This window comes from Aricia agestis, chromosome 16 (genome assembly GCF_905147365.1).
Source record: "Aricia agestis chromosome 16, ilAriAges1.1, whole genome shotgun sequence".
Classification (NCBI taxonomy): domain Eukaryota; kingdom Metazoa; phylum Arthropoda; class Insecta; order Lepidoptera; family Lycaenidae; genus Aricia; species Aricia agestis.
In genome coordinates, this window is record NC_056421.1 from 5,629,731 (window position 1) to 5,639,466 (window position 9,736).

Sequence of the window (9,736 nt, forward strand, 5' to 3'; positions counted from 1 at the left end):
AATAAAGAAGTAATATTGGGAGCCCATATTATTCTATATTATTTTAGACTTTCAAGTTATCGCATTTTTTTTAAAACAATAATGTAGAAAAATACTTGCGTTGACATCAAAGTATTACTAATCCACTAACGATTTTTGTTTTAACCTAAGTTGTTTCTTTCGAAAATATTTCTAACTAGCCGTTTCCGCAAACTTCCTTATCCATAGGAATAAAACGTTTCCCTGCGGTTAAAAGTGGTCTTGTTTACATTGGAAACCCAGACTTTGACCAACTTTGAAAACCACAAAAGGTTTGCAACTCCTGAATAAAAAATTGCTTACCTGCCATTTTCAGGTTAAAACTTAGTAAAACTACTACTAGCCTTTCGTTAACATCAATGGTTTGGGTTCAATTAAATAAATTAATAAAGAAGTAAATAATAATAATAATAATAATTAATTTTTGTTAATAAGTTAATAAACATGCAAAAACCAAGAAAAACAATAAATCTTTTTGAACGTGGCGGATGACACGGTAGCCGTGTCATCTACTTCTATGGCGTATGACACGGCTCACGTGTCACGAGAAAATTGTATGCCACCACGACTGAAAGTCTTCAAAAAGGTGCGCCGCATTGAATCGGTTAAGTACTTTTAATAATAATCACACGATACAATAAAAACGTACTCAAACTAAAAACCAGTCGTTTAATAATTCATCTATATCTAGCGATGAAAACATGATACTTGTGTTAATATCGTTTTATAACGGCTATCAAATGAAATATAATACTTTTAATGTAATGCAGACGAATTAAAATGTAAATTTGACATGATCAGCTACAAAAATGTCCTCCATAAAAATACTTCGAGTAGGTATGTAATATGGACCTTTATGTAAACCTGTGTACCTAATTGCTAATAATAATCAAAAATGGTATCGTTGCCACAGTGACGTAAGACATGAAATAAATTAAACAAAACCAATATAAAATACATTAAGGTGCAGTTTATTGTAAGTTAAGGACTAAGGTTGGAGTGATATAAACAAATGGAGTATTTGTAATATCACTCACTTTGGCATTCGAAAGCACTCCATGGTACACGCCCTCCGCGAATCGACCAATCGGAACGCGTCGTTAAATTCGGAACCGCCCTTCGGCGCCTGCGCAGCCGCGGAGGCGCTAAGCTCAGTTTTTCAGCTGCTCCCGAGCAGAACGGTCGTGTTGTGATGACGTCGGTCAACAGTGATGTGAATACATCGAAGATTAAGTTCAGTGTGGACAGTATATTAGGTACTAATGATCCTCCTCCTGCTGCGGAACCGAGGAGTGAGCCACCATGCGCTGGCTGCGTGGCGGCGTTGTATAGATGCTGTAGGGAGGAACCGCCCCTGCTTCAGCTGCAGCTGCCAATGCCGTACGCGCATTTGCACCCCGCCTTAAGACCTACATCCGGTAGGTACAAACTTGAGTGAGTGAGCTAGAAACTAATTTTTACAGATTAAAGAATTACCTTTTATGCCTTTTTTTAACATGGGGAAATGATTTACGCATCTAGGGTTGCCAGGCGTCCGGATAAAGCAGGACACAGTCAGGCTTATCAAAAAGCCTGACTGTGTCCTGCTTGTCCGGCCAAAATTAAGAGGAGTCCGGCTTTTGTAGAGCTTTGAATCGATAATTTTATATGAAAATCTACTATTTTTAGGTTTTACACCTAATAAAATGTAAAATTGTATGTATGTCGAGACCTTTTATGCCTACTAAAGTTTTTTTTTTATCAAGAAATAGAAATTAAATACTTACTTCAATAACTAAATAAAGTAGGTCCCTAGGTGTATAAACACATTATTTAACCTTTTTAGCTAGATAGTTGAAAATGTTTTAAGTTTTTAGTACATATACCTAGGTACATTTGTATATGTACTGTATTTGTTGTTACTGAACGGAGACTAAATAAATAAAGAAAATAATAAAAAAAAAGAACTTATGCTCTTATTTGTGTCGGTCGTCGAAAATGAATTTTTTTTAAGAGGTCGTTTTTTATTTATAGCCGCCTTGTCCACCACCTCATTTATCCCTTAATTCGAAAAAATAATGAATCCCAAAAATGAAGAGTCGAAGGACCAAGATATATTTTTAGGAGACACAATTATTATTCTCTTTGTGTCGGTCGTCGAAAATGTAAATTTTTAAGAGGTAATTTTTAGGGTTCCGTAGTCAACAAGGAACCCTTATAGAAAGATTAAAGAAACATTACAACATTCCCCTACACATCAAGCGGGGATGAATTCTTTTTTCTCGTTCACCCCATCGTGTGGATTTGTTTTTTTAAATATTTTTTGGATAGGTTTTTAAAGATATTATGAGTATTTATAGATCATTTTCCGATTTAGGGATCCGTTTGTGAAATATTAAGTTTTAAAGTGGAAAAAATCGTTAGAGTTCAGTGTTCAGCTAAACAGTTGCTTCTGGAAATGTGAAAAAATTCACGGGAGTAGGAAATATGAGCTGAATTTAAAAGGAAAACTATCACGGCTAAGAAGACTTCATAAGTTATTGAGTAATAGTCGATCAACTAAAAAAATGTATTCGGCGAAGTATAAAGGAACTTTTTGTTCAAATTCATTCGAAAGTAACTGAAATGATGTTGTTAGTAGTGTAAAACACGTTATAACGTACCGTAACGTAACGTACATTCATTGACCATACAAAAATAAATAAATAAACTAGCGTTACTACGGAACTCTATATTGCGCGAGGCCCGACACGCACTTGGCCGGTTTTTTGTCTATAGCCGCGTCCTTGTCCACCACTTCCATAATTCCATAATTCGAAAAAATAATGAATCCCAAAAATGTAGTCGAAGGACCAAGATATATTTTTAGGAGAGACAATTATTTTAGCTTTTTACCGACTTCCAAAAAGGAGGAGGTTATACGTTCGGCTGTATGTATCTTTTTTTTTTTGTATGTTCAACGATAACTCAGCCGTTTGTGATCCGATTTTCAAAATTCTTTTTGTGTTGTATAGGGTTTTACTCGAATTTGGTACCATGTTCACAAAAGTGGTGATCTGATGATGGGATTTAGACGAATTCTGAAAAAGGCACTATTATAGAGTAAGAGTTATTTAATACTTATTAGTTCATATTATTATTGTTTTTACCTTGGAAGTCGGTTTTAATTTTTTGTTAAAAATAATAATCTTGAAACGGTTTTCTATTAAAAAAAACTGAAGAGCCTTCTCCTTTTTGGAAGTCGTTTAAATTCATTACGGTATAATATTATATAGCGGCTACGAATAATATAGTTTTTTATAATTCATAGTATAGCGGGCTATTCACTAGATAACCGTCGCGTTGCTGACCAACTAAATTAAACTCAAACAATTACAAAATATATAGGTAAGATAAAATTCACATATTTAGGCAAGTCAGAGTTAATTTATTTACGCAGATCTGCGTAGATAGGCCTAAATCTTCCATAGGCTTGCGAGCTCACTGCAGAACACACCCGATATCTAAATATTATTATTATGACACGCCATTTAGCCAAGACTTTTTCGTTATCTCTTCGTTATAGAATCGCCGATCAAAATGTATGGAATTGACATAGGCGTTCGTTAATATGACGTTGACGTCGGACTCGTCTTATGTCAATTCCATACATTTTGATCGGCGATTCTATAAAGCGATAAAGAAAATATCTTGGCTCACCCCCAAGGAAAACGTTATAACACGGTTTTCTGCCAGGCCCCGGGCCCGTAAGTGACTCTTCAATAAAACTGTTCTAACTGTAACATAATAGTTTGGCTCTCTCATGTTCCGGAGATAGGTATTTCCTAACTCCCTCTTATCTGCACGCTGCCCTAATATCTTCCCGTTCCATTGCAACTTGCCAGTCGCAAGTCGCAACTCGCAATACGAAATTTTACAAAAATCTCAGGACCATGAAACATTTTATACCGTCCTATATTTTTTTTTACTACAAATAATTAAAACTATTTTAAGAATTTCATAATTTTCCATTGTTGGTTGTTATATGTATAGTTGTTGTTCCAACATAACCACACAAAACGGTACCCGCTGTCAATTTGCACAATTTAGTTACTTAATTTGTTCGTCATTTGTTATGCATAAAAAAGTTTTTTTTTTTATTCCAGCCATGTACCGCCTACCGCTTCCTTCCCCCCCGCACCAGAGTTCCGCGCGCTGTGACGTCACTTCCACCGGGAAACGGAAGCGCTCGTGGTCGCGCGCGGTCTTCAGCAACCTGCAACGGAAGGGCCTGGAGAGGAGGTTCCAGATACAGAAGTATATCACTAAACCTGACAGGCGGCAGCTGGCGGCTACGCTGGGGCTGACGGATGCACAGGTGATAGTTTGTGTTTGATGCTTAAGGCGCTGTGGTTGTTGCAACTACGTAAAATGGGTTTTTCAAAGAATGTTTTTTGTAAAGGAAATGACATTATTTAAGTATAAAAAAGTACCGTTTTAAAATTGAGAAAATTTCTTATACGCAAAGGTATATCACATATCTGCTCGATAGTAAAAAATCTCAAAGATGACTGTTATAACGCTGTTTTTCATAATTATATCATTTTATGGCTAAATTACACACTTTCTAGAAAAAACCGGAAGAAAAAACAAAAAATATTGTAGTACATTTGTCGTAACCTAACCTAAACGATTTGATATATTTGATTTGTGTAATACTAAAAACAAAAGGTTTTTTCTCCTATTTCCTATTATCAAGGCACGCGGCGAGCGCGTAACCGTAGCACTGTACAAGGCGCGCTGATATGAATGTTATTTTAATGTCCTTTACGTCGATATTCGTACTGACAGACATCAACCTGCTAATTTTAGGGACTACTGGGCCTTAAGTGGCCTAATGAGCCTCAGTTTGGTTACATATCCAGAGCCACATTAAATTAAGAGCGGGCTGCCAAATTTTGCTGTGTTTTCTATTGACTTTAATGAAATTGAGATTTATTAATTTTAATCATTGTGTATTTATCTGATATTTGCTCAACGGAAAACACGATTTACTTATTTTAACTCGGTAGTTATAAGTATTTTTCAAAATTATGAATATTTCTGGGCTTTTCAACAAATGAAATGAAAAATATTTATTTCTAAGTGGGTTAACAAAGTTAACACTTTTAGAACGTCGTGTCTATGTCGCAGCCGACTGGTTTAAATAGCCGTTCAATCAAACAGCTAGCCCTTTGACTGAACAACGCCATTCAATCACGCGGCTATACGTCGTTTAGCCGACTTGTTGACTACAACGTTCAACAGCTAGACGACGCTTAGTCAACTGGTTTAATGGCAAATTAACTAGGGCGACCATTAGCTTAATATGTAAGTAATTTGGGAGAATAGGAAATCTTTTTGTATTTTATTGAAAGATTATTCTCGGATTAAGTTTAATGCAATAAGTAAAAATAAAAAATTCTGAGGCGTGTTTTGTGACGGTCGCCGGCTGCTGCCGCAGGCGCAGCACAGTCACAGTTCTAACCTAACCTACTTATGGACTTTCTGGATTGTTTATTTTTGTTTTGGCGGGGGGCTGCGCCCCCCGAGCCCCCCTTTTATTTGGCGACGGTCGCCGGCTGCTGCCGCAGCACGCTCGCTGCGCTCGCTCGGCTCCCTCTGTGTTGTGGTCTAAGTTCTAACCTAACCTAAGCAACTTTTGGACTTTCTGGATTGTGTTTGTTTTTGTTTTGATGGGAGTCTGTGCCCCCTGAACCCCCATTTCGGGGGGGCTGCGTCCATCCATTTCATAATCCCGTAATTTCTCCTCGAATATTTGTTGAAATTTTGATTCACTCGTATGTGCCTCCACAATTTTTGTCTCTTTAATAACACTTGTAACTTTTATTAACTACTTTATTTCCGAAAAACAAACACCAACAAACACCTGCTAGTTGACGCCATATTGTAAATAAAACGCACCTAGCGCCGCAGCGGTGCGCGCTGAACTACTTCAATTAGACGGCGGCTTTTGAATCAGCTGTAGTGTTGAACGTTTTGAGCGACTAAAATATTCAATATAAAAGCTAGACGTGGGGGGGGGGGGAGAGGTCACGGGGGACATGACCCCCCCAAATCTGGGACAAATAGATAAATCTCAAAATCTTGCCAAATAATAAAAGGAAATTTCTAGCTACCCCATGGCAGCGAATATATTTTTTTAATGTAGTGACTAAACTGTACTTGGCGAAACGAGGCGGTAGCGGTCATTGCTTCATATTCAGTTCACATCGGTCATCAAGTATGCAAAATACCATATCGCCCTTAGACTAGGAACATCTGACACTTCATTAATGTCAATCGCGGTTTCTATAGAAACTTTTCTTATATGAATAAAGTTGTATCTAGTTAAGTTAAATATTACACATGTATAATAAGTTTACCAGGATCTGATGGCAAATTTTGATGGCTGATTTTCAAAAAATATTTTTGATCATTGGATAAATTTGCTTGTTTCACACACAGAATCAGCCGCTCTAGGTAAGGAAAAAAACGATCAAAATGTTTTATTCCAATTACCCCGGTATTGCTAGTGTCAAAGTCAATTTCTTTTCTCACTTTTTGCCATCAGATTCTGGTAGTCCCATAGCAACTATATAACACCTTATAGCTAACTTCACACGTAATTAAGTTATACAGGTGTAACTGAAGCAAAACCAAGAGATAATATACATTAGGATGTGTTTAAAGTGTTCCGTAGTGAGAGTTAACTTTGAAAGTGATGGAAGACCAATTTTTTTTACTTTTGTATGGGCAAGCGCCGCGCCACAGCTCGCAACGTCACAAAAGTAATATTATCACTTAGTTTTGTTACACCCCCTGTATAAGGTAGGTAGGACTTGATTTAACCAAAATTCTTTTTTCAGGTGAAAGTATGGTTTCAAAACCGACGTATGAAATGGCGGCACACTAAAGAGGGCAGATCTGGCCTCAGTTCTGTGGGCTCTGTGCGAGACCCTGACTCCACCGCCAATGAGGACAACGAAGATATCGATGTGGATACACTGAGCGACTGAACCAGAGATATTGAGAGCAGAGAAATTGACTCGACTAAAGCACTCAGGGTCATATTTTAATCATTATAATAAATTACATAACTCTAATTTAATGAAGAGTTTGTTAGAAAATGTATTTAGTTTTTGACAAAATCTTCATTAAATTAAACTTAAGTAATCATGAAATGCCTTTGAGTGCGGCAGTCAGGCGAGCGCTAACTTCACCTTCGCCTTGTATAGTGTCACTCTATAGTCTACACTCTATAGCACGGGCGTATATACAACTTTGATAAGGGAGGGGGGGGGGGGGTCCCTAACGTAAAAAATCGGCCAAGTGCGAGTTGGAATCGCATGAAGGGTTCCGCAGCAGCAAATAGGCAACGTGTTTAGGAAATCTAAAATATTTTTTTTATACATGTACCGCACCGATTTTTTTAATCGGCAAGGTAGGTATATATATTATTGTCGAAATTCACAACAAGGACAAGTAAGATAGACAGTAATGGTCCGGACCCCCAGGATTATATACGCCCATGCTCTATAGTCTATACTCTATAGACAGTAGCTGCATACAAAGTTAAGGCACTCATCATGATAATGGTACCCATAAGTGCTACAAAATTCTTGTAATCATTTACGTTAATTGTTCGGTTTTTCAGGTCAACATTCGTAATTCGTCGACTTGGATTGACTTAAAATAATCCGACTAAATTACGTCCGCTATGAATTAATTTCTCTGATAGTACAAACATTGTGATATAGGTATTAGGATTAATAAATTAAGTATTGTAAATAGTCAAAACCGTGTCGACGAAAAGTTCTGTCATCTGCGCCTCCCACGGTTTCGACTATAAGAGGACTGAAATGTAAATTAAAATTATATTATTTTCTGAAATACACTATTTACAGTTATTTTTCTACCTTGCTAGTTGATTTATCCCGAATACTGGCAATTATTCTCCGAGGAGACCTAACAGACCTATTTCGAGATTATAACATTTTATAAATTCTCTGACCGAATAAAAAGTAGGTACAGTCAGAGTTAACGTTTAGTTCTACGAAAATAAAATAAATACGGAACCCTAAAAATGTACAAGCAGCAAAAGTTTAGGTGTGTGTGGAGGCGCGTGTTTAGTCCTAAATATTTTTATATGTAGGGTAGTATAAAAACGTTGAGCGGTTAACGGCCGTTCCCAATATTTGATCTATCTCTGGTTTTGCCCTACTAGAGATAGGAATAGCTCACAATTGACATATGTCTCTAATGTCTAATGTGAGCTATTCCTATCTCTAGTAGGGCAAAACCAGAGATAGATCAAATATTGGGAACGGCCGTAAGTTTTCTGCCTATCCACACTTTTATCTCAGTAGGTAGTAGGTACACAGTCACTATACAACTCGCGGCGGCTCCGCACGCTGAATTTGTAAATAAATATTAAATTTTATAAATATGCATGAGGTGGAATTTTGGGCTGTGTCTTTTCTAAATTCGAGAGTTAAATTGTTTCATTTTCTTTAATTAATCCAGCTATGTAAATAGCTGGGATTAAAGATTTACAGTCCTTTATTCACTTTGATTGATTATTGCGAGTGCAGGTGATTAGTACAGGACGTGATCTTAGATCATAACACTCTGACAAAGGAGCCATTTATAAAAAAAAGCAGCACCATACATTATCTATCCAATTACAGTTAACTAATTAATATTCGTCGCTGAATGCGGCAGATAGTTCTTGTTTTAACGATTTATTAGCCGAGTTTGGGAAAGAGACAATAAAACCAGTTACTATGTTATAAATAGGTATATTACATAAACATGAAACAAAACTTACATGAAGCATTTTTACACCTACAAATACATACATAAATATTCACTTTTGATCACTGTTATTTTATGGAAGAGCCTATTAAAAATACTATTTAAGAGTTGGTTACCTACTTTGCTCGGATAAAACTGTACAAATCATCCACAACGGATGCAAAGGCCCTATTTTATTTGACATAAGTGTTTCAATAATCCATATTCTTTAAAAAAATATATCATCAAATTTTGGCAAATAAAATTGTGTTCATAAAGATTAAAGACTATAATAGTATACATTTTATTGTCTATGTGTGCCAAAATTATATAAATTTGAATATTTGTACCGATTTTATAAAGTTTATTTGATAATTAATGATGATAACTTGTTAACATCATATATAACCGATAACTCAATATTTCACAACCAATGTATTATGTACATTAAAATACTCGTAACAATTGACGACATTCATATTGCATTTGGCTACACAGATTTACAAGTCTATTTTGGCACGTAGCCAGAACATAGAACTAACGCCGCCATATTGTAAAAGAGAAAACAGTTAAAAGACATCTGTTATGTTAACGACTTGTATCTCGCCATCAAAGTATCATAATACATGTAAGTAGTTAAAACATGTAGTTTCTAACACTCAAAATTATTGCTACTTCGCATCCACACACCTATGAGTCAATTCAGACCGCAATGTGACGAGGCGAGGCGGGGCGCGGCGTGGCATACATTTGTATGGATTTGACGAGACGTCTTGCAAATCTGTCAAATCCATATAAATTTAAAAATGCGCGTTACGTTGCGGTCTGAATCAACAATTATGCTAAGTAAGACAAAGTACTCACATACGGTTTTGCTCGATCGAGCAATAACGTCGAGCAAAACCCGCGGCTCGAGCTTTCATCC

The 9,736-nt window shown here is 36.5% G+C and overlaps 1 protein-coding gene across 1 annotated transcript; it reads left to right on the forward strand.

Annotated features, from left to right (window-relative positions):
* Positions 1-1,194: 1,194 nt before the first annotated feature.
* On the forward strand, positions 1,195-7,070 carry LOC121734789 (H2.0-like homeobox protein). Its single transcript, XM_042125404.1, has 3 exons — positions 1,195-1,436; positions 4,143-4,354; positions 6,885-7,070. The coding sequence occupies exons 1-3, from the start codon at positions 1,211-1,213 to the stop codon at positions 7,032-7,034; spliced, it is 588 nt and encodes a 195-aa protein (XP_041981338.1). The 5' UTR covers positions 1,195-1,210; the 3' UTR covers positions 7,035-7,070.
* The last annotated feature ends 2,666 nt before the right edge of the window (positions 7,071-9,736 follow it).

Bases quoted from the DNA above. Each gene is read 5' to 3' on its own strand.
- LOC121734789 (XM_042125404.1), top strand. From the start codon at position 1,211: ATGACGTCGGTCAACAGTGATGTGAATACATCGAAGATTAAGTTCAGT. The intron at 1,437-4,142 runs GTAGGTACAAAC...TTTTTATTCCAG, and splicing joins CGCCTTAAGACCTACATCCG to CCATGTACCGCCTACCGCTT. The intron at 4,355-6,884 runs GTGATAGTTTGT...TTCTTTTTTCAG, and splicing joins TGGGGCTGACGGATGCACAG to GTGAAAGTATGGTTTCAAAA.